The sequence below is a fragment of the Thunnus maccoyii genome, chromosome 14 (genome assembly GCF_910596095.1).
Source record: "Thunnus maccoyii chromosome 14, fThuMac1.1, whole genome shotgun sequence".
Taxonomy (NCBI): Eukaryota; Metazoa; Chordata; class Actinopteri; order Scombriformes; family Scombridae; genus Thunnus; species Thunnus maccoyii.
In genome coordinates this window covers 2,076,067-2,102,047 of record NC_056546.1, presented here as the reverse complement: position 1 = coordinate 2,102,047, position 25,981 = coordinate 2,076,067, and the positions used below count along the sequence as shown (strand labels likewise).

The following is a 25,981-nucleotide window of genomic DNA, read 5'->3' as shown; positions in this document are numbered from 1 at the left end:
TGTTTTGGGGTTTTTTGCTTTGTACTGTTTGTTGTTGTGCTGTTGTATGTTTTGATTGTAATGGACTACAGATGCAAATTAGCTTCAAGCTAACTCTGGTGCAGTGCATCACTTATGCTCAATACTGCACACTGTCCTGTTCAATAAATCAAATAATAAAATAACTATAATTGTTTTGAAAATACACACCGGAAGTGACGTTCATATCGCCTTCATATGTTTAATTCTGAAAGAGCTCGCCGGATGTGCTGTAGTTTCGGTGCCGTGTAGCTTGACGCTGCTCCTCTCCTCGGTGAATGACATCATGCGGGCTGCTGTCTGTCTCCGTCTGCGACATGGCTCCTCCGGACAGTAACGGCTGGATTCATTTAAAACCTGCCGTTAAACCGCACGCGGTAAGAGCCGCTCGTTAACTCCGGTTTCCGTTAAGTAATGATTCAGCGATTGTTGCTCTCCAGCTAGCTAACAGCGGAGCTAACGTACGCTGTTAGTTGGCTAATAAATGCTAAAAGACTGTGTGAGGAATCGACCTGTTACGCAGAATTAAACCCACACAGAAGGAAGCATGTAAAATTAAAAAAATACCCAGTTTGTTTAGTTAATATGTGGAGAATAAAGCTGCTGTTTCAGGTCATCTGCTGTCCTCCTGGATTTATTCATGTTGGCTCACTGGGAAAGTAACTAAGTACATTTACTCAAGTACTGTACTTGAGTACAGTTATGAGGTACTTGTACGTTACTTGAGTATTTCCATGTGATGCTACTTTCTACATTTCAGAGGGAAATATTGTACTTTCTACTCCACTACATTTATTTGACAGCTTTAGTTACTTTTCAGATGAAGATTTGACACAATGGATAATATAACAAGCTTTTAAAATACAACACATTGTTAAAGATGAAACCAGTGGTTTCCAACCTTTTTTGGCTTTTGACGTCTTACAAAAAGCAGTGTGTAGTCGGGGTCACATTTCACATGTCTATGAGTTGTTAACAGCTCCACCAAATAGTGATTTTTCCCTCTAAACTTCTCACATGCTTTCATTTCAATAAATGTTCAAATGATCCAATATTTCAGCAAAAATCAAAGATTAGAGAAAAAGTCCAAAAACTGCCCCCAAAAGGGAGGCGAGTCCCCACATGTGACCTGGCACACACACACACACACACACACACACACACACACACACAAACTAATTAATCGACTAATTCTTTCAGGTCTAAATCTGTCAGTTTTCGCTCTCGATTGATTCATTTATCATTTAGTCTGTAAAAAAAATGTTGAAAATGTAATTTCCCAGAACTCAAAAATGCTGCAATTAATGATTATTTACATTGTAGATTCATCTCTCAGTTATTTTCCTGATTAATCAATTAATCACTCGTTCTAAAAAATGTCTCAAATGTCTTTCTGTCCACAACCCAAAGATATTCAGTTTACTGTCACAGAGGACTGAAGAAATAAAACAAAATCATACTTAAGAGGTTGAAATCAGAGAATTTTGACATTTTTTCTTTTAAAAAATGACTCAAAAAGATCAATTATCAAAATAGTTTGAAATTAATTTTCTGTGGTTCTACTAATCGTCGCAGCTCTACAGTCATATACATGAAACAGAGATAAACCAGACAATGTTTAGTATTTTTCCCAGTGAACAAATAATCAATTTTCTAATGTTTTTTGTCTTTGATTAATTGATTAATTGACCAGTTGTTTCAGGATTAATTGCTTCCTCTTTCTGCTGTTTTTCTGTACTGCAGGTGTAGAGTGATGCAGCAGAAGTTGTGCTCCAGAGGTTCTGGTTCTTTCCTCTTAGAGAGGAACGGCCAGGCCTGCGGCGCCGTCATCGACTCCGCCACCTCCTGCGACCTCCCCTTCCGCTGCCCCCGCTGCGGCGAGCAGGAGCGTTTCCGCAGCCTGGCCTCGCTCCGCGCCCACCTGGAGTACCGCCACTCGTACCGCTCGCCGGACGTGATCAGCAGCGGCTTCAGCATCACCGGCAAACACCCCGACCCGCTGACGGCGGCCATCCCCTGGCACGACATGAGCCTCCCGACCCGCCGGGGGCAGCACAGCGCGTCGCGGCCGCCTCACGTCCGCTCCCTCAGCGACTGCAGAGACAGCGGGTACCTCCACTCCTACAGCTCCGTGAGGAGGCGCACCCAGAGCGTCGGGGTGGGGACGCAGGCCGAGGAGGACGAGGAGGAAGACGACGAAGGGACAGAGGATGAAGATGTGGGAGAAGAGGAGGACGATGAGGAGGAGGATGGTGAAGAGACGGATGGAAGCAGACATGAGGAGGATTTCAAAATGTCCATCAAAAAGTCAGACGTGTGCCACCATCATCACCTCAACCATCATCACCTCCTGTTCCCTCCTCCAGCTCCTCTCGGACCCCCACTAGACCCAGACCTGGACCTGGACCTGGACCTGGTCGGTGCGTTCAGGTTTAGTTCATTTCTTTATTTTATTTATTGATATGTTTTCTATTGAGTACCAGAAATATAAAGTTCAGAGTCACCGTAGTGTCAGATTGACTGTTGGCCTAAAAATGTTAAAAAAAGAAAGTTTTTAGAAGTAAAACACTAAAACTGATTTATTTAGTAAATATTTTCAATCTTCATCTTCTGTTTGATTAGATACGTCACCAAAACGACATTTTCCAGGCTTCATTTGTAGTGTCTACAAATGTGTAAGTGTGTCTTAAAACAACAGTCGTGTTTTTCTTGCTGTAATCATTCCCCCTGTTCATACTGACCATCAGAAGATCCCTTCATAATGACCTTACAATGGAAGTGATGGAGGACAAAATCCACAGTCCTCCTCCTTTGAACCACTAGAGCCTAAAGAGTTTTAACCTTGGAGCGAGGGACCTCCAGGACGCCTTGTTCTGATGCCCTAAAAGTCCTCGTGGACCTGTTTGTGACGTAGCTGTGACAGCCAGGCTGTGAATTTAACAGGAAGCCAGGTGCAGGATAATACGGGAACGCTGTGGAATTTTAGGAATCTTGAAGCAGAATTGTGAACTCATTGATTAAAAAAAAAGTGGGCGAAATGAATGTGATTGGTAAACTTGTTACCATGGTTGTCCATTAACGTCCATAACAGTTTACAGACCAACTTCCTGCTTCAACTTTGACCTACTGTAGTGACATTTTACTGGTTTGTTTCCAACCTGTCAGATGGTCTGACTGCTCATATTTGCTGACCTGTGTAACCTTTTTTAGTGATGTCACAGCGTTCCCAGTGATAGAAATGACGGCCAGAGCTGCAGACAGTAACTTTCCTTCACTGTAACCACCAGAGCAGAACTCCTACTCCGGCTTGGAGACGGCAGCAGCCTCGGCCGCCGTGCGCCGGCGGCTGGCCAGTATCCTGCGGGCGGCGGACAGCACCATGCAGCGCCGGCTGGCCAAGGTGAGCACGGAGCTGGCCCAGACCGACACGGAGCTCCTGTGTGAGCGCGCTCACTCGCAGCATCTGGCCCAGGAGAGGCAGGAAGTCGCAGACAGGGAGAGGTCACTGAGTCGGCAGGTGGACGTGGCCGTCATGGTGATCGCCGCGCTGAGGGAACAGCTCAACGCCTCCGAGAATGAGCTGGAACGACGAGAGAGGTAAACACTGATGTGGGTTTCCATTTGATCTTTGTAGAATTGATTAGTTGCCAAATATTTTGATAATCGATTGATCCCTTAGAGTCAATATTTAATAAAAAAAATGTCCAAATTCTCTGATTCCAGCTTTTTAAATGTGAATATTTTCTGGTTTCTTTAGTTCTCTATGAGAGTAAACTGAATATCTTTGGGTTGTGGACAATTTTAACCATTTTATGACATTTTATTGACCAAACAACTAATCGATGAATCAAGATAATTGACAGATTAATGAAAACTAGTAGACAAAACATTAGTTATGCAGGTTTAAAGGGGACATATTCAACTTTTTCTGGTTTTCTGTTATTTATATCCTGTTCTGATGTCGGTTAAACATGGTCAAAGTTTTAAAACTAAAGGTGAATAGGCCTATATGTAGAAATGCTGCCTGCAAGTCAAAAGTCAGGGCTTCAACCTGCTCTGAACGTCTTGTTTGTAACGTTTTTTTTCTACCTTGCTGACGTCGGCTTGTCACACATGCTCATAAACAGCCGACCGTTCTGTAGCCTTGGTTGCTATGGAGGTTGCTATGGTGGTTGCTATGGTGCTTCCATGTGTTCACTCTCATATTACTGATCTGATTCAGCTCCAACATGTACGGATGGATTTGAGAAGTTGACATTTGGAGTAAAGAAGGAGAAAAAGAAGTGAAATCCTGCTACTATAGTTTGTTTACGTAGCCTCCGGAGCCGGAGGAAGCTTCCTGAAAGCTGACCAATCAGAACAGAGTGGGCTCATCAGGAGGCGGGGCCTTAAAGAGACAGGAGCTAAAATGGCCTGTTTCAGACAGAGGCTGAACTGAGGGGCTGCATAAAGGACCAGTAGAAGATAAATAAGGAGTTTTTAACCGTAAATCATGCAAAGATATTCCAGTAGAGCCCCAGAATATAAATATAGAGCTGGAAATGTTCAGAATATGAGTCTTTTAAATGTAACTTTTGTTTTCCAGGGAGGTGATAACCATCCAGAAGTTTCTGGAAGCTGCGGCGCGGCAGGAGACGTGTGGTAAAGTTCGAATCCAGCACTTCATCGAGAACCTGCTGAGACGCATCGCTCTGGCTGAGAGACTAGTGGAGTATTACCAAGTGAACGGCAGCCCGTCACAGTGCAACCACTACAAGGTACACACATGAACACACACGTCATTCATGAACACAAAAACACTCACAGACCCAAACCTGACCTTTGACCTCTTCTGTCTCCTCAGCAGCACCAGCAGCCAACTGATAATGGACCTCACAGAATCACTAAAAGCAGGCGAGTATCTCCTCCATAGTCAAACAAACAGTGGAGTGCATTATCTTGAAAAGTGCTCGTAATATTTTGCCCCCCTCATGTATGTTAATAGGGTGGACAAAATATTGGGAACACTGCAGTACACCACCAGCACCCACTACGACCTCAATAATAAACATAAAGCATTTTATAAATAAGTAAAGATGATGACAGATGGATAAAACAGCCTCTGTGTCTAAATGAAAATGTTGCCACATTACTGGGACATAAAGGACGATGTTCAGGCTGTCTAGCAGAATGTGAATCTATTTCCGTCGGGTTTTGTGTGACCCGCTGACAGACAGGGAGAACATCACCTTAATCACTAATCAGACTGGGCTATAAAAAGGCTTATTGCTCGGCAGGAATCATCTTCCAACGGAGCAGATAAGCTGCTGCTCTGCTCTGCTCTGCTGCTGGTCTGACTCAAAGCCAAAAGGTGACAGAGCGGCTGCTAAATCATTCATGAGGACTGTTGTTTTGTCTGTCAGATTTCATGTTTAATTGATCACTCAAGATGTGTCACTTTGTCCTTTCACTCAGTCACTGGGGTGGGATTACCTGTCTGTCTGTCTGTCTGCTGCTGGGTGTGTGTGTGTGTGTGTGTGTGTGTATACTGGGAGTCACTGGGAGTTTCCCTTTTGTAATTAACCTGCTGTCTTCTTAACTCCAGTTGAGCCGAAATCGCACTTTTTCGTGTGTTTGATCAAATATATGTCGCTCAAACATCCTCTTCTCCCCTTCCTGTGTTCACTCCTTCGTGTTCATGCGACGTCACCAGGTCAGCGGGAGGTCAGCTGTCCTCGTCCGGTCTCCATGACAACAGAACTCACTCCTCCTCGCAGTTCGGCGGCCGCGCTCCGTTCTCTAAACCGGGCGGAGACCGGGAGCAGCGGGAGCAACGGGAGCAGCGGGAGCAACGGGAGCGGCTGGCCCAGTCGTCCAGGCTGTTCTGCCGACCCGAGCACAGAGACGACATCTGGAACCACCAGCGCCGCCGCTCCACCGGGTACGAGGCGTAGAGCTGTAGAGAAACGCCAGGGAGAGGGGGTGTCAAACTTGACTCAAACTTTATTTAATAATGACTTTATTCCAGTGTGTTAACCTATGGAAAAGTACCGCAAGATCACATTCACATCGAGCTTGTTGGGAGCAGTTAATCTGAACTCTAAACATCTGCTCCGTCAGCACAAATGTTCAATTAAAACAAGAAACTCCAGTAAATGTAATTAAATCTTAATTAAGTCTCTAAGGGACATTTTTGAAATGGCTTTAATTGGCTCAAACAGAAACAGAAAATCATGGAGTCATTTATAAAACATTAGTTTGACATGAAAACGTTTGCACCTATGCAATTTAGACAAAATGTAAATGACTTTCCTGTGAACAAACGTTGTTCAGGATGTTCAAAAATGGAGCAATTTATAAACTTAATTGGGAGCTGATATCACTTATTGGTATAAAGAATTAAAACAGGGTACAAGATGTTTTTTTTCCTTCCAAATGTAATTAATCTGACAGTTCCCAGACAAAATATTTACTTATTTATATAAATCAAATTAAGAAAACCATTGAACATAAGAGATGAGCTCATGCTTAAGCATAAATCAAATATAGTCTGACACATACGTTCCCTTAAAGTTGTGTTTTAAACATTTAAACATACAGTATCTTTGGCATCTCTGTACTTCAATATCTTGTCATTTATAAACCGACATACTGATATATATATATATATATATATATATATATATATATATATATATATATATATATATATATATATATATATATCTGCAACCAGCTGATGTCTGACTGGTCAATTTATCTGTCAGGCTCTAAAATCAAGAACTCTTTTATTAATAATTACTGCATAGTTTGATCCCTAATAACACAATAATACGACTTGTAGGTTTCATTTTACGTTCAGACTGAAGAAAACGGATGGAACAGGGTTGAAGAACATAACGCAATAAGAAATATTACTGCATGACCACATCAGATTGTATTCAAGTACATAATAGTGTATATTATGAATATTTTGTATCGCCAACATCGTGTTATTGCTCATTTCGTACTTTTCCATAGACTATGACACTGAAGTAGAGTTTTGTAAAGTGTTAAACTGGATGTCAGTGTGGGTAAACTTTCAATATTCAAACATTTAAATGAATGACAGCTTCTTGTCTTTTGTCTTAGTTGTCAGCACAAATCATAATAATAATAAGTACAATATAATAGGTAAACTTTAGTGATCCTCTCTCCTCTTTATTTTAGAGAAACTTCAGCTTAAATGTGCTTTTGTTCTCATCTACCGATTGAAGATTTATTTACAGTTTAGGTAAAAGGAAAGAAGGACCGTCTGCTTCCTGGATCAGATTGAGAATAAATTGTTCCCGAGTGATGTTTTGATGACACGTCCTCTCCTCTGGTGGAACCTTTACATCTCGGCCTGGTTCCCCCCCCCCCCAAAAAAAAAACTCCTGATCAGTCTGGTCTTCTTATCTCTCGTCTGTGCTTTCAAAGTCTAAATCACTTAACTGCACCACCAGCACCCACCAAACTCCCTCCAGAATCAGAGTAATAATGGTCAAACTGGGGAGGTGATATGTTGTTGACGGATGGAGTCAGCGTGCCAAAATTTAATTACGTTTTATATCTGTAAAATACTCTTTTTGAACTTTTTTCTGTCTTCTTCCACCAACAGCTTCCTCTCAGTTCATCAGAAAGATGCGTCTGCAGCCACTAGAGTCTCTCTAAAGACTCTTTGCAGCATCTTTGCAGCAATATAGCCGCTTATTTTAATAACATTCACATTCAGTGCATGGCTTTTCCATTCAGATATGCATTATCTGGCCAGTGAAACATTAATTGCATTAATTGATGCACACAAAAAAGATGAATTTATTTATCTTTGGTGGGTTTTTGGAAAGCTGTTTAATCTATAGAGCAACATTATTTAGTAATTGGGACGGTGTGATGCATCGTCACTGGTTTGTAAGCACAGACGGGATGTTTGATGACACCAGACTTGGGTCAAATAAATGTTGCGTGTATTTCTTGGCTCATGTTTGAACAAGCTTCTGGTACCAGATGGGTGTGATTGACTACATTAGGATCAATTCAAACAGTCGCATAATTGTACATAGAGAGAAAAGACTCGGAAATACTTTTATTGACTTATTTTTTCTGGTAGTCATGGTCCTACATGAATGTAGCCAATTACGAACCAATCTGGGATCACACCAGAGACGTAGTGGAGGGTAAACTCATATATTTACCTGCTTTTTTTTGGTTTGTTTGTTTGTTTTGTTTGGCAGAATTTTCCACTTTTCTTTAAAGGAACAGTCCAACATATTAGGGATGTTTTTAGTCAGAGTCCGATGGAAACTGGTCCATCTGTACACCTTCAAATGATTAACTTGTCTGATCTACCCACCAAGTAATTACAGGGACAGCTGATCAGTCACTTTGGTTGTTGCAGTGTGCACAAATTTCCACTCATGTTAAGAGAGAAGGCTGGTGATATTCAATATTTTTCTTCTAAACAACAAATCCCATGAAAAGACCAAAGGAAAGTATTGTGTGTGCATCCAAAGCTTGATCTGATATCTGATTCCTCTGCATATTAAAAACACATCAATGGGCCACACCTCCGTTCCTCCCATAGACTGTATATAAAGACGAACGTAGCAAGGTGGGACATCACCCATTGGTTTACCTTGGAGCCGGTTTGAAGCCTTTTTCTTTCCATCTTTTCTGTTTGGAGCCAAATAAGGAGTGCAGGGTTGGTGCCTCTCACATTCCTCTCAACACCCACACGACAGACATCAAAGCTACTATAAGTCTTCAAATCTTATTAATAGAGTAATAATTTCCAAATTGACCACCAGCAAACTTATGAAAGGGTCTGAATTTAGAGATTGAGACCAGAATATCTCATTGAAAACAATGACTGACGTAGTATTTCTAGAGAGAAGTTGAAGCTTTTTGAATGAGTCAGTTGGAGCATCTAGTGGCCATTGGAAATAGTCCCCAACAAATGCACTGTTTACTACTGTTTAAGGAGCATTTGCTAAAAACTACAGTGACCAGCTGTTGTAGGAAATTACTGAGCCTTTTTAAAAAATGAAACTATTTATTTGTGAGCTGTTTTTAAGGATTTATGAGCCACAGACACACTGTTGGTTTTGGTCTTTTTGTGAGATTTGTTGACAATAACAAGAATATAGAATAACAACAGCCTTAAAAACACCATTTGGAGTTGTTTCAGTTGGATATTATTCTCTTTTTTGATGGATCTAGACAGTTTTTTTTTTATTTATTCCCCCTCCCACTACATCGCTGTGTAAAACAAGTCATGTTCATGCAGCTACAGTTTGGCCCAGGTCTGGAGGACACCACACATATAACGAATGTACTCTTGAGTTAACGTATAGCTCACACCGAAGAGATGCCGTGTTTTAAGTCTGAACTTTTTTGTCTCGTCGTTCAGGCTTAAAACAAACGCACTCATTCACACAGAAACGGGTGGAGATTCTCCGATCACGAATGAATGACGTCGTATCAACGCTTTCATCCAAAGTGACTTACAGTGCCGTGAATGCATTCAGTCCATTTGCAGTAAACTAAACAGCTCATGACCGCTTGTTTAATAGAATCATTCCTCTCTCTCCGCATCGTTCTGTACGATCTGTTTACATGTCATTGTACATTGCTTTCATCCAATGATAAGAATGTATATGTAGAAGACGGTATTTGGTGTTTAAAACAAAAAAAAAAATGTATCTTTGCTGTCGTTGGTTTAGGTTTTATTGACAGTGTTAATAGATATTTTGTATACAAAGCTATTATGTGTTGTCAAGTGGAGGTAGTAGTCCTACAGTACTTTAAACAGGGTGTCTGCAGCTCAATGTGATATAAAATTATGTAAACTCAACTCCATAATTTATGTGCTACATTTAGTTTTCAGACTTCTAACATATCTCGGCGTACTTTTCTTCTGCTGATCCTCCTCCTCCTGATGATTTTTCATTTTTCTTGTTTTTCAAGGATCAAAGTTGTCTTTATTTTAATGTCTAACTGGCATTAAAAAGGTCTTAAAAAGTCTAAATGAAGAAAGCTTGCAGGCACCCGACACCTGACCAGCAGTTGTGTCAATCGTGATTTGTTCCAAACTTACTGGAAGTTGCCAATTCTTTTAAAAGCCAGAATGTTGTCCGCCAGTTTAACAAGATAGACTGAAATATGAACTATGTGTGAAATGGAATATATCTTGTATTTAGCTGTTTTCATGGTCTGAAGAGCATTATCTTAAAATGATAGCCATCAGTTTGTTTTTTTTCCAATGGCGTCACAGGCCCAAAAACACTGAGGGTAAACTTGTATTTTGGCAGGTTTCACCCTCCACTGCTTCTTCCCACATAAAAAAAACTCGATCCAGATAAATGTGGACAAATCTCCCACTGAGTATCCCAGAGATCGATGTGTGATCAGACCTCTGAATCACTCAGCACTTTGTGAATTCAGGCACTGATGATCTACGCCCAAGTGTTACTGCTGCTGTCCGTTAGAAACCACATTTCTCTTTGAAAGACCCAGAATTCATCAACAGCTTGAAGGCGCTGTTTGTTTAATCAATTTAAATGAGCTACACCCTCTTATCTTCAGTCGTGTTTATTATTTATATCATTAGGGATTATTGTTTTCATCCCCTCTGGGTTTCCATCATAGTTTAATTCTTTGACCAGTATGACCACGAAACTGTTATTAAATTAAAGGATAATTCTGGCGATTTTCTATATTTTTCTACAAATCTCATGTTTGGATCTAAAACAACAATGAACTGATCTACTAACAAGTATTGTGTGTGTATTCAAAGCCTGATATATCTTATTCCTCTGTGCCGTAGACCTTTGTTGTCCAAAAACCATTAAAAACATGTCAGTGAGCCACAGCGCTGCACTGGATGACATGTTCCTTCATTATGAAGAGTTTGGTCACGTTAGTTTGCTTAGAAACAGCTTCAAACACTAATTACAGCATCACGTTTTCAGTCTCTGGAGAGTAGTTCTGTGTAAGGCAGACACTACTGAGCATGTGCAGGAACATGGTTCTGTTTATAGCTTCACCAGCTTGTTGTGCTACACATCACAACCTCTGGACTTTTACTGAAGTTCTAAGGGAAATTTATAATGTAAGACATTGTGATGTTTAGCACAACAAGCTAGTGAAACTGTGAACAGAACTGTTTCTGCACATTGCTCAGTAGCATCTGCCTTACACAGAACTACTCTCTGGAGACTGAAAACATGATGCTGTTATTAGTCTTTGGAGCTGTTTCTAAAACATACTAACGTGACCAAACTCTTCATGATGAAGGAACATGTCACTCAGTGCAGCGATGTGACTCATTGACGTGTTTATAATAGTTTCTGGACAACAACGAAGGTCTACGGCACAGAGGAATAAGCTATATCAGGCTTTGATACACACACAATACTTGTTAGTAGATCAGTTCATTGTTGGTTTGGATCCAAACATGAGATTTGTTGACAAGAAGAAAAATATAGAAAATTGCCAGCCTTTATCCTTTCAAGTCTTCATTTTAAATGTAGAAATCCAGATTGTGCAACACAGCTAAGATGGAGTTTCGTCCACTTTGGACTCTCAGCAATGTCAAGACGGTTTGCAGTTGGTCAACGCTGTATATTTGCGTGTCAAAATTGAAGTCTATGCAAGAACTGCGAGCAAATCTACTGATTACAGCAGTTCTATTAAAAAACACACTGAAATGTTGCTATTAAAAATGCTTTAAAATCTGTCAAAACCTTTTAAAAAAAAAAAAAATCCACCAAATTAGAGTTGTGGGATTTTAATGCAAACAGCAGCATAACTCTTGCGTGACGTGTGTGCAGAGCTTTCAGGTTTGTCTCTGGTGTACTGCTTCCTGTTTCTGGTGCTCAGTCATCGGAAGGTGGTAGAAGATGCATGAAGCAGCCCTACTACTATCACTACTACTCCTACTACATATGTAGCTATTGTGTTACTGTGAAAGCATGCATCATATGTAACAAAAAAAAAAAAGCAAAGTACTTATAAAATACTGTTATCTTGTACTACTATGTGTACTTTTGTAGCAGAGCGAGGTCTATTTTAATGGTATATGAAGGAAAGTTGCACTAAACCAACCAAGAGCACTTAGCTTGGAGCTGGTGGATTTCATATGAAGGGAGTGTTGTATACTGGACAATCAACAGGGTTCATGCACAGGTTCAGAAAAGTCTGGAAACTACATTTTATTACTTCTGTGTTTGGAAATGTTTTTGGGAAAATGTGCAAGAGCTTTGAAACTGAGAGAGAGAAAAAAAAAGCTTGAGAAGCGGGAAAATAATATACTGTAAGCGAACACGTATTATAACTGGACTTAATGTTAGTTTGATTATGACACTACTACCTTTTTATTGCCGTGAATCGGTAGAGATAAAGTTAGTTTTATGTTGTGTAAAACGGTTTCTGCGGCCAAGTTTGATATCCTTCAGTTCACGTCTGTCTGTAGGGATTTCGTTTGCAGAAGTAATCTCTAGTTTTGTGCCTTCACTCGAAAACTCTGTAGTCTGTATAACACTGTGCAAAATGCAATACTGTGAAGAACTGGAATACTTTTTATGTTGTCAGTCTGTGTGATAACCATCGAAGATTAAAGAACAAACATGACACCAACGTTATTGCCATGTTGTTTTTATTCAAGTCTCGTGGATTCTACTGCAAGAACGTCAAGAGGCTCTGACTCTTCTTAGCCACACAAAATCAAGGATGGAAATGTTGGTGTGTTGGTCAGTTCACCACTTTGATCCAGACAGAAATATCTCAAACATGAACTTGATGAGTTCAATACAGTAACAATATTATGGTTACTGATAGAGATGATGGTCAGAACTACAAAAATAAGAATCAATTAGTAAAAAACAGTATGTATATGTCTATGATATAGTTATGATATAGTATACATGTTTATTTATTAACACAAAGTTATCTGTGTATTGTTGAATATCACTAAAATTCGATAAAGATTTAGAGGCAGTATACTTTTCTCCTATCTATGGTTTTTGTAAGTGTAATCTTAAGATTAAAGTGGCTTCATTAGCTTCACCTTGAACATTGATGTGGGAAATTTTGCTGAACACACAAATAAAACAACAAAAAATGAACACAAGAATATTCCACAACAGAAAAAGTTATAAAACTGCTGACTGACTACTGTAAACTAGACCTGCATATTTTAATTGCGTTGTTGCAATACTCACAAATGGCCACTAGATGTCATTGTTTTCATATAAATCACCTGCCGGGACAGGAAGGCCTCATCACTGACTGGGTTTCAGGCTCAACATGACTTTTTTTCTTCCTCAATAATTGATTTCCAATACTTCCCTGAATGCCTCTAAAGAACTTGAACAGCTCATTTTGGTTTTATGTTTGGGCAGAGACATTTATTCTAACAGTAGACAGTACAGCTCGTTGATCACAGTGTCTTCTTTTCTTTCTATCACTAGGAGTTGTCAAAGAAATGCTCTAATCCTACACATGGGGGCTTTCAATAGCTAGCGGTTGTAAGTATTTTACTTAAAGGGGACATACTCACTTTTTTGTTTTTCTATTATTTATATCCTGTTGTCAGGTGTTAAACATGGTCAAAGTCGTCACGCATGTCCATAAACGGCCATATGTTCTGTAGCCTTGGTTGCTAACAGTGTGTCCTAACTGAATGCAATGCTAGCGTGGTTAGCATGCCGGCCGGTGTTTTGGTTTAACCAGTGACCGTGTTAACCGGTGAGTTTCAGGGGAATGTGGTGTGGTTGTCGTGGTGACGGCAGCTGTTGAAAACACGAACAGAGCACGTAGGTGTCCTCCTAAAAGTCTTAAATGATTGTATGTTCAACACAGTATATATTCATCTGGTCTTTTTTGTATTACATTATGTAAATTAAACGATGTTGCCAACAAGAAGCGTTCACGTATCCTCACTTATTTACGGTAGGCAGGCTGGTCAAACCTGGTGAATACTGGCTGTGTGACTACAGTTTACACACTATTCAACCACAAACTCTTCTTTTACTTTTTCTACTCAATGACAAAGCAGGTTGATTGGTTGAATATGGGCCACTTTCTGATTGAAGATAATGCTATAAAATCACAAGATAGACTATCACTACACTGCCGATTTACGTAAATGGTAATGGGCCTAGATAATAAACACATTGATTGATTGATTAAAGTAAAATTGATAAGGCTTTTAGGAGCCAGCTGGCATCATTAGAGCAACCATGACGTATTCAGCTGAAAGTTGCCAGTTAACAGGTGTTTCGGTTTAACCAGTGACCGTGTTAACTGGGAAATGTGTCATGGTTGTCGTGGTGACGGCAGCTGTTGAAAACATGAATGTAGGTGTCCTCCTAAAAGTCTTAAATTATCGTGTTTTCAACACAGTCTGGTCCTTTTTGTGTTACATTATGTAAATTAAATGGTGTCGCCAACAAGAAGCGTTCACATTTCCTGGCCCGCCCATAAAAACCAAACGCCAGGCCAGTTTCTTTCCTCTGGCGCCGAGACTGTTTTCACTTGCTGTCTGTTTCAACCTCAATGTTTCCCAACAGATTTCTGAAATAAGATTCAAAGTGATCAGTAATCAATCAGTCAATGCAAGCTTTCTTTAAGGGTTTAAATTGGCTCCTAGGCAGAGACCCACATTTAAAGACAATATTGACCAACTGTGTCACTTAAACTCTGTGAAGCCCCACAGTGTTTCCAACGATCCAACGCAGAGTTTATCCAGTAATGCTGATTAAATGGCAAAAGTCCTTTTCTCTGAGCTTCAGTTTGAGAAAATGATGAAAGTGCAAACAGGAAAGCTTGGTGCATTTGACACTGGGTGCTTTTGTATGTTGCACTTGAATGACTAATCTGAAATTTGGACATGTTTGTCTGCAGAATGATCAGTTTCAGAGATGTTGGTAGCTGCAAGCAATCCAGAGCACCGGTTAATATTTGGGTTTAGTCAGGTTTGGTCCGTCCCTCACACAATCAAACACTAGTTACTAAACAAAACACGCACACAAACCAATCCCACCTATATCCATCTACAGCCGTTGTGTATTTCTACTAGTGGAAGTTGGCAACTCAACACACATTAGGCAGGAAAAAACCCATCAGCAGTCGTTGTGTGCAGGAGAGGCTGCAGAAAGCGGATTCAGTTTGGACAAAGAGCGTCCGACGTTACGCGATGCGACGTGATAGTCGGACGCTCGCTTGCTGTTAGGACATGGTCAGGTGGTTGCTAAGGTGGTTGCTAAGGTGTTTCCATGTGTTGTTCAGCTCCAACATGTACGGGTGGATTTGAGAAGTTGACATTTGGAGTAAAGAAGGAGAAAAAGAAGTGAAATCCTGCTACTATAGTTTGTTTACGTAGCCTCCAGAGCCGGAGGAAGCTTCCTGAAGCTGACCAATCAGAACAGAGTGGGCTCATCAAGAGGCGGGGCCTTAAAGAGACAGGAGCTAAAACGGCCTGTTTCAGACAGAGGCTGAACTGAGGGGCTGCATAAAGGACCAGTAGAAGATAAATCTGGAGTTTTTAACTGGAAATCATGTTAAGATATTCCAGTAAAACCCCAGAATATAAATATAGAGCTGGAAATGAGCAGAGTATGTTCCTCTCTCTCTCTCTCTAAACTCCTACACAGAGAAAACGTTACAGTCAGTTACAGTGACAGAAAAAATGCTTGAGTCAGCACAAGTCATGCAGCATTTACAGTAACAGTGTGAGAGCATCCAAATTTTTCATGTGATGATGATATAAATGCCTTTATCAGCAGACACAAACTCAAACACAGAAACCCACATGATGATGATGATAATGTCTCTACAGTTGCCATCAGCTAATAATATGGCTGCAGAGTATGACACACACACACACACACACACACACACACACGTTTGAAGCTCATAATTAGCATGAGTCCAAATTCACTTCATCAGCCGGCTAAATCTGATTAATTTCAAATTTATTTGGAATAAACAACATCTGCACATCTGATCTTGAGGCCCTGAGTGTAAAAATGTAGTTTTAATACTAAGTACCAATACTGATATTGAGATTTGAAATACATTTAAATTTTAAGGTTATGGTGATAATATACAACTTTTATGATAATGATCCCATAAATTTGTTTCTTGAAGAATGAGATGAACGGATGAATTTGTCCAAAATGTGATATTTACAGCAAATATCATTTTTATAACAGTAAATTTCTCTTGATATTAAATTACAAACAACTATAAATAACACAAATACAACAAATATACAGTACTGTGTACAAGTTTTAGGCTTTCATCAATAGTTTTTTGGTGAGTAAACAGCAGAAACTTGTCTTTAAACCAGCAGCAGTTCTCCTCAGTGTTTCAGCTACTCGGCAGGTCGGTTGTTCCTGCATCTCGGAGAAGTCGCCACAGTTCTTCTTCAGCTGCTTCTGTCTCTTCGTGTTAATCCCAGACAGACTCCATGATGTTGAGATCAGAGACCATCTATTGCAGGACTGAAGATAGTTCTTTATGACTCTGGCTGGATGTTTTGGGCTCGTTGTCATGCTGCAGATGATCAGACGCCTCCCTGATGGTGTTACATTATGGATCTAAACATCTAACGTGACTAAAACTTTTGCACAGTAGCCTTCTGTGTTTAACAAATCCAAAAAGGAAAACTATAGGACTTGTGGCCCCTGTGTGAGCATGTGAGGGGACGTGACGAGTGACAATCATTTGTGTCAGCAGTGCTCGAGAAATAGCTTTTGGTGAAACACTGTTTTAACTGTTTCCTGGTTGTCAGTGTGCAGAAACAGAGATTCTGTGGGATTTAGTGGCATTTCAGTTTGATTCAACTCAGGTGAAGTGACTCAAATCTGATTGTTTCACAGAAGTGTGAACAAACCAAATCCAGTTTTTTCATATCAGATCTGATTCATGATAAGGTAAAACTTTTATTGCTTACAATGTGTGTATATTCCCCAATAAACATGTGTTTAATCCAAATCAAAAGATCTTCTTCTTGTCTGAGGTGTAACAGTAGCTGTGTGGATGTAAACAGAGTGAATAAATGATGACGATGATACACGAATCATGTGACTTAAACGTCGCTGAGGAGCTGAAAACATCAGATCTGTGCGGAGCGATGATGAGGAGGACTGTAACCTTCCTCACATCAATACATGAAACAGACATGGTTTCTCCATCGTTTGAGCTTTGACTGCTGCTCTTTTAATGACGTCATCTCGTTGTTTCCTCTTCTTCTGCGACGGTTAAACGGCACCGAACTGGAGAATTAGCGCCACCTGCAGTTTATATCCGGATGTTCACACATTAATTGGTATTTTCTTCTGCCTGTTTTCTGGAAATTCGATAAAAATTTGGATGGAAACTTGGCTGATATACAAAGAGCGGAGGCAACGGGGGTCAGCAGGGGGGCCCACAGCCTTGGCGTTAATCATGCCGTGTGTGCGTGTGTGTGAGAGAACATGAGGAAATGATTACTATGACAACACAGTTTCTTTTTTTCTCCCAGGCGCTGGTGACAGTTTCTCAAGTCCAAAGCCTGAGGGAACACACAAATATGTTGAAATCTTCAGTTTTTTTTCTCAGTCACACAGATGCAGAACATCTTTTTTTTTCTTTTCTGTTCCTGCGTGTTTCTCTGACACTTTAAAAAGCTTTTCAGAAAGAGAAAACAGATGAGGTGAGTGAACGTGGGGGCATCCTGGGAGTTAAGATGCTGAACGTGTAAACGCAGCATCCCCAGTTTCAAAATCCAGCTGGGAACTTTAGCTGCGTGTCTTTCCTCTTGTTTCTTATCTGTCTCTACTGTGTCTCCTCTAATAAAGACAAAAATGTCTCTCAAATCACTGATGAAGTGTGGACAGGGGAAACATCTTTTTATTCTAAACATCTGTCCCGGCGTACAGGCAGAGACGGGAAAGAAAGCGTTCATGCCAAGGGAATTTAAAGGAAACATATTCTGCATACTTCCAGCTCTATATTTATATTCTGGGGCTCTACTGGAATATCTTTGCATGATTTACAGTTAAAAACTCCTTATTTATCTTCTACTGGTCCTTTATGCAGCCCCTCAGTTCAGCCTCTGTCTAAAACAGGCCGTTTTAGCTCCTGTCTCTTTAAGGCCCCGCCTCCTGATGAGCCCGCTCTGTTCTGATTGGTCAGCTTTCAGGAAGCTTCCTCCGGCTCCGGAGGCAACGTAAACAAACTATAGTAGCAGGATTTCACTTCTTTTTCTCCTTCTTTACTCCAAATGTCAACTTCTCAAATAACCATCTGTACATGTTGGAGCTGAACAACACATGGGAACACCTTAGCAACCACCTTAGCAACCAAGGCTACAGAACGGACAGCCGTTTATGAGCATGTGTGACAATCCAACGTCGGAACAGGATAGCCTAAATAGTTACACACATGCCTCTAGGGTAGGTGTAGATCATAAAATGTCACAGAATTATACTCACTAACAGTAAAACAGCATCATTTCTACACATTAACTGCTGCCATTTTGCAAAACAGTAAACCAGTAGAGACCTGATTATTGATGTATCTCAATATTGATCTAGCTTACTACGATGTGCTACGATGCCAAGAGGCTCGTGCCATCCAGAAAGCTAATTTGCACGGTAACCATGACGATGGAACTCTGTCTTTGTCTGTCATTGATTGGCCACTTGCCTTTGTAATGACTTTACGTCCAAACTAGTTAAGTTATGCCCCAAGGTGCAACCAATCTGAGTAGCTGATTTAGTTACAAACAGGATATAAATAACCACAAAAAGCTGAATTTGTCTCCTTTAAATTAAAGAAGTTTGTATCTCAGACTGAATTCCAGGCGACTTTAAACTGATTCCTTTACTAACTGTCTCTATTTTTAGCTTATTTTTAGCTTTAGTCTCAATACTGATACTTGTTTTGTAACTTTTACACGTCGTCATCTGGTCTTTAGTTCTGTTTTATTAGTATTTGTTCTGTCTGTAACTTGTAATGCTGCCAAGAGGTTGTTTACCTGCATGTGATTTTAGCTGGTTAAATAAAGGTTAAATAAAAAGAAAAATAAATATTAATACAAATACAAATAAGTACTTCTGCAGAATGTCAGAGTGATTTGATTAAAATCTCAAAAAGTAGCCTTAAATAACAATCAGCATTTATCTTTTATTTACATGTATTTGTATTATTTTTTCAATTATCTTTAAAATGTTATAAAAAATAGTGAAAAATCAGTCCAACTGATGTCTTCAGATGTTTTATTTTGTCACACCAACAATCCAAAACCCAGAAATATCACACGATATCTGCTTCATGTGTAGCGTAACTGTCTTTATTTACATCTTTGTGTTTCTATTTTTTTATTTTTGTATTGGGGATAAACAGGAGCGGAGTTGAACTTGAGAGCACTGCAGGACGTTATCTGGCTTGTTATGTTACGGTTCCTGACTGCATCACAGTGTGTCAATAAATACTGCAGGCTGATGTTGATCTTTCATGGAGAGAGTAAACACGATAACACGACGCTTTGACGTCACCGCGGGGGGGGGGGGGTTCACACAACGCTCTCGCTCCACACACTCGGCCGTGAAATCATCGCCTCGATGTCGCACAGCAAAGAGGAAAAAAAGGAAAAAAGAAATGTCTGAAACCGTCACACAGACATATCAGTGTGAGCATCTACACATTGTCACCGGTCGCAGTCTGAGGCCGTGTGGCTCACAGATAACAGATTTTTCTGCAAGCAGAGACACAGAAGCTGAGTTGTTGCACAGTAAGATGCTGCAGAAGGATCATTTTACCCCCAAAACACTGAAGTTTGACTGACAGATAAAACAGAAATCACTGTGCAGGACTGTGCTGCGTTCACAGCCCTCAAAACACCGTCTTCACCATCATGACGATACTAGAAGTGGAGCGATGTAACTCCAGGCCCACATGCAGACCACAAAACCACCTTCAAAGGGGACACATCATGTGTTTTTTTGGGTATTTATATCCTGTTATGATGTCAGATGTTAAACATGGCCAAAGTTCAAAAACTTGAGGTGAACTTTGACCTGTAAAGTTCACCATAAACACAACTATAAGTGTGTTTAGAGTCAAGCTGAACGGCTTCAATCAAAGGGAAGAAGAGAGAAGCCGACAGACAGAGAGGGGGGAGGAGGGCGGCGGGAGAGATGTGAGATCGTTTAAATACGGAGATAACGGAGCATATTTTCAGACTGTCTCTCCTGGAAGTCAATCATAGCGCTGCGCTCAGTTGTTTCACATGAAAAGTGACAGAAATAATCGTGTCATGAGTGAAAAAGAAGAGCTGGAGAGAGAAAGGTGCAGGAGGGTTTAATCAGTGTTGGGGAAGATACTTTGAAATCTACCAGTTGCTTCACAAGTAAAAGATCAAATCGACAATGTGCATGTGATTTATAACAAAATATAATACAAAAAAGTCACATGCCAGCAAAAAACTGAGCACTGGTTCACATCCCTTTCGTCATCTCTGTGAAGAATCTCCATCTCATTAAGTCATTTCTGTTTATATAATTAATATTAATATAATTAAATCTGCAGCTACAGTCAAGAGTTTCAACCTGTTTCGAATAGAAATCAACTGGTTTGATTGAAAGAAGAAGACATGTTGCTGCTCCAGAAAGAAGAAAAGAATTTCATAAACTTCATGGTTTTACTTCCACAGTGAAATCTCGGGGTTATGGATGATATCAGTGTCTGTATGCGAAGGTTCCCTGTGGGATGTTTTGGCTTCTAGATCCAGTTTCCTGTCTATACCCTGTGGACTAAAGCCTCTGTCACAAAACACATTTGGATCCACTCAAGTTGAAGTGTCTGAGGGATAGAAGCATGCAAACCTCAGATTTAGCCTGATTTTACTTTTACAAGCACAGAGTCTTGATCTCTGCATACAGTTCTGGGGCTTATCTGCAGAAAAAAAAAAAAACTGCTGCATGAAGCTGAAAACAGGTGGAAAAGGAAGAACCCGCTAATTTAAACCTGAAGACAGAAAGCAGCTAAAAGCCACACTTCCTCTGTACCTGGAGGCTTTAAAACTACATGTGCTAAATGTCATTTAATTATCTACATCTGTAGAAATGTGGAAAGATGTGTTTTCTGTAAACTCTTTTGAGAAAGTTTGAGATAAAGCTGTTGAGATCAGTCTTCAACGATCCTTTTCACATCACAACCCTGCTTTTATGCCAGTATTTCTATTCAAAAAGCAAATTTCCTATGTTGAAACCTTACTGGAAAAAAAAAAAGTAGCTAACTGATGAAGTGAAACTTGAACTCCAACAATTTTCCACCTCAGCGTGTTTCCAGATGTTCTATATGTAAAAAGTAGTATAAAGCCTTTTGTGTCTCCAAAGGCAGCTGTGTGAAATCTGATAAACGGCCTCAAGTGATGTCACTTCCACTGTGTTCACCAGCTAGTCTACAGCTAACTGTATCTGTTTGCCGTTTGGTGCTGAGCAGGTAGTGTTCAGCGGCTTTTTATAGCTTTTTCTCTGAAAACGACGCTATGAGACGCTGAGAGTGAACCAGAACAGTAAAGTTGCAGCTGGACAGATAAACAATGAGCTGAAACTCACTATAAAGCTCCGTAAAGCCGAGAGGAGCTGCAGAGTCTCTGATAATTCTCTGTAGGTTCATCACTACAACCCACAACCAACATGTTACACACTGACAGTGAACACAGCGGAGTAATAAAAATAATGTATGTAGCTGCTTTAACCCATAAGAACCCCATGCTGACACAGGTGTCACCAACACTTTTTAATGTTCTGGAAAATTCCTTATACAGCTTTTATCCTTGATTTTGACTCATGAAGTCCCTCAGTGACATCTACTGAACATCCTGGTGCAGTCATGTGACAATGTGTGAATCTGTGAACCCATGACATCACTTCCAAAATGGCGGCAGTGTGCCTGGTCAGCAAATGTAGACAGAGCTGTTACTAAAGGTACGTTTCAACCCATTTGACAATTCTGATGCTTTAATAAGGCATCCTGTGACATTACAGATCTTTGACACTGAAGGTAGAATTTCAAAATAAAATTCAGAAATGTGTTCCTTGTGGTCCATTTGGTCTGTTTTATATTCCCCAGAATTTTCTTTTAAGGAGAAATGGGTCCAGGTTCTTATGGGTTAAGTACATTACTTGAATAAATGTCGCGAATAAAGTTAAAATCATTAAAACTGATGGTCATAACGTAAAACTAAAGTATGGTTTAATTATCCAGAAGACTCCTGTGTTTCTGTATGTGTTTACATGCATCAGTATCCTGGTTTTTATCGTATCCGAGGTGAGAATGAACACAGTTTAGGATTTATTTTCTCCATCTGATCACCGATGAGGGAAAACTAGAGTGACAACACATCTCAACATCTGCATTACTACAGTCAGATTTTCCCCTTCAGTGTGCTGATCATCATTACATCATTTACTGACATATTTTTTGTGTTACTGAGAAATTATTACGCAAGTTGAGTTGATGACACACCAGTGAATATGGCTGAAAATAATCAGAAACCTGGATCAGGGTCTGTATTTATCAATACATTTCTTAATATAGCATTTATGAAGCGTCCTGCTCTTACTGTGTACTATGATGACTCTTACACAGATAAATAGACAACATTTAGCCTTCAGACTAAACAAAGCTACTCACAGGATTTAAAAACATAAATGCAGCCTATTAAGTGAAGTAGGTGGGCCTAATGTGACTCAGCTGTGTGAAATCAGCCCCATTCAACACCATAATATGTCTAATATCTTGCACATATTGGTGATGTCACACAGTGTTTGGAAATGCACTGTGTGAACAGCCTCTGTAGCCTAAATAAATAATAAGATTTAAAGCTATAATATGTAATTATTCCACATTAAAATGTCTAAAAAAAACCCAGACCTGTGTTATATATTTTGTTGAGTTGTGTACTTACATTATCCTAAATGTTTCCAACAGTCTGTAATTTTAATCAAGCTAACGGTCCGTTTCATTTGGTCGCCTGTCAATGGCGTCATACCTCCTCTACCAAAGACTAAACACGCACAAGATGCATACGGCGGCGCTGTGTTTGTCCGTTACAATGGCGTCTACCAAAGATCGTACACCCACAAGATAATACGTTGCTGTTATGGTTGTTTAAATTGTTGGTAAGTTATAAATTTTATTCAGTTTTAAGCCACATTTTATGATAAAGTTTTTAGATCTTGGTCATTTTTAACTATATCTTTTAACCGGATGAAGGATTTTAGTCATCAGACGTCTGGATCTTAAGTTATTAGAGAAACAAGCTGAGAAACGTTAGCAGCAGCTCGGCTAGCAGCCACTACTGGACATCCTGTGCTCGGCGAACATCGTCAGAGAAACACTGACTTTTACGTGAAACTGTTTTATGTGTTTTTACTGGTTTTAACCACCGGGTCTGTTTTCGGCTCCCAGTAAAAACCTGCTGAACGTCTGGATCTAAAGTTATCAGAGAAACAAGCTGAGCAAACGTTAGCAGCAGCTCGGCTAACAGCCCCTCCCCGACGTCCTGTGCCCGCTCAACAGCGTCAGAGAAACACTGATTTTTAACGTGAAACTGCTTTTTTCAGTATTTTTACGGTTTTAATCCCCGTGTACGTTTGTTTCGGAGAGGAGGAGACCTCTGCGGATGATTCAACTCCCGGTAAAAACTTCCTGAACGATGAACACTGAAGTAATACTATCCTGGAGAAGCTGGTTGTTTTGTTATTGTTTTCATTGGGAGACCCCATAGCGGCAGAAATTACATACTGTGTGTTTAAGACCTTATAAAAATATTTGACCTGTTGTAATGAAGTTGAGATTCATCATCCAGCCGGGGGGACGTGACTGTGTTCATGTAAGTTTTAGTCCACAAAAACATCTCTCCTCTCATGGAGTATCTCTGCCTGGACGCCGTCTCCTGGAAACTCCTAACAGGTCAGGACTCCTCTGGAGCTTCTAAAAAAAAAAAGCCAAGATAGGAGTGATTTGCTAAGTTAAGAAAGTTGATACGATGCTTTTACTCCTCATCCTAAAAGTCGGACCAAAAATGCGTCACTCTGAGAATGTCTGGCCAGTTAGAAGTGATTTCCTGCTCTGAGAAGCCTGATAAATACAGGCCCAGGTGTTTACGGGCGACAGTATCCTGGTTTCAATCACAACCCTCCAGCTGACAAGATATTTACATGTGTAACACATAACCTGGACTGATCATAACCATAAAACTTTTGCACATGTGAACGCAGGAACATGAGGAGATCATTACAAGAAGAAGGACTTTACTGTTTATCAGTTTAAACGCATCACAATCATTACAGCAAACCTCTGAACAGTCTGTAGTCTACACACAACAACAATCAGAGCTTCTGCTGTTTACTGTTGCATTATAAATATACAAGCCTGTGTGTGTTGTGTGTGTGTGTGTGTGTGTGTGTACGACAGCCTGTTGCAGCGTAATAATTCGTCCTGTTTATTTGATCTAGAAGACGACCTACGCAGGGCTTCCACAGTTTGGCTCGACATCAGGACTAAAAGCGTCTGCGCTCTGAATCACGGCGTCTATTTTCAGCCTGCCTTCACTTCCTACTAATAAAAACAACATGTTGCTTCAAGAGAAAGGCAACGTCACCAGCGGACTGCACGCGCACACACACACACACACACACACGCTATTTTCAGTGTACAAACGAGGCCTCCGTGTCACATGGTGAGTAGGTGGGTGTCAAAGTGATGAAGATTGTGGAGCTGAGGGGAAGGGAGGAAGTGAGCTGCGTAGGAGCGGGTGACATCTCCACGGACGGAGCTGTTTGTGTCTTTTATGATCACTACGAGTTCCCTCACGCAGCCTCGGTACAAATTATATTTTTATTGTGGGTGTTAAAAAGTCAACATGAGGGCGGCAGGATGAAGTACCACATTCAGTGTTCATGTCCAGTTCTGAGGCCGTTTTCACAAAACATCCTCAGGATAAAAGTAGCTTCAAAACCGGCCGAGTTAAGAGAAACAGACGTGTCAGTTTAAAGGACGGGGTTTTTTTCAAGTGTGTCTTAAAATGACAGTCAGGAGCCTAAATGATTAGTGAAACCTGTTTGTCTTGCTGTAATCATTCCTCCTGTTCATACTGACCATTAGAGGATCCCTTCAGAATACACTTACAATGGAAGTGATGGGAGACAAAATGTATTTAAAAGTTTATCTGAAGCTAATATGAAGCTTCAGCGTCCAAATGAGTCAAATCAAGTAGATATCTTTCAACGTTACAGTCTTTTTAGTGCCAAAGTTCCTCTTTTTGTTACTATACTTTCACCGCAGCTCAACAGGGAAACACTGTCTGAGGAAACACAAAGAGGGAATTTGATGCTAAAAAAAGACTGTAAATGTGTCAGATATCCACTTGATATGACTAACTCAGACTGATGAAGACTCATATAAGCTTCACATCAACTTTTAAATGACTGTGTGGACACACTGTGGCCTCCATCACTTCCATTGAAAGCACAATTGAAAGATCTTTTAATAGCCAGTTTTTGGTTCACAAAGCCTGTTACAGCACTAAAAGCAGCCCAAAAGCTCTGAGAGAAGTTAGAGGATGTGGATAATGAGCCTCGACGTGTCAGCAGTTTGGAAAGATTCATAACAAACTTTTAAAAGCTTATTTAGATGACGGTGGAGTTAATGAAGATCCAATCAGCTCACCAGCAAATCAAAACAATCCAATAACAACGAAGATGATGGTTTATGCAACTCTTCACCACTGGGACTCATGCGGCACTGATTAACTGAGAATATCTCAGTTTTCATTAGAGACTGAGCCCAAAAGGCAGAGGACCACTGTAGGGGCAAGGATCATGTTGTTTTTCGTGTGTTTGTTTGTTTCTTTCTTTCTTTCTTTATTATTACGCCACTTCAGACCTAAATTTGACCCCCTAAACAT

At 40.3% G+C, this 25,981-nt stretch overlaps 2 protein-coding genes across 5 annotated transcripts in view; both read left to right on the top strand.

Moving 5' to 3' along the window:
• The window catches only part of LOC121911227 (G-protein coupled receptor 4-like), a 723,099-nt gene that overhangs the window by 532,178 nt on the left and 164,940 nt on the right, over positions 1-25,981 (top strand). The window lies entirely within an intron of this gene.
• Positions 225-24,688, top strand: znf365 (zinc finger protein 365). 4 transcript variants are annotated; one of them, XM_042432490.1, is made up of 7 exons: positions 225-395; positions 1,762-2,438; positions 3,306-3,615; positions 4,604-4,775; positions 4,865-4,911; positions 5,711-5,938; positions 24,531-24,688. In XM_042432490.1, exons 2-7 carry the CDS (start codon positions 1,772-1,774, stop codon positions 24,577-24,579), a joined length of 1,473 nt encoding a protein of 490 aa, XP_042288424.1. In that variant the 5' UTR covers positions 225-395; positions 1,762-1,771; the 3' UTR covers positions 24,580-24,688. The 4 variants fall into 4 exon arrangements, with proteins under 4 accessions (XP_042288424.1, XP_042288423.1, XP_042288427.1 ...); XM_042432489.1 differs by having other exon boundaries at positions 4,862-4,911; XM_042432493.1 differs by lacking the exon at positions 24,531-24,688 and adding an exon at positions 17,543-18,042 and having other exon boundaries at positions 4,862-4,911.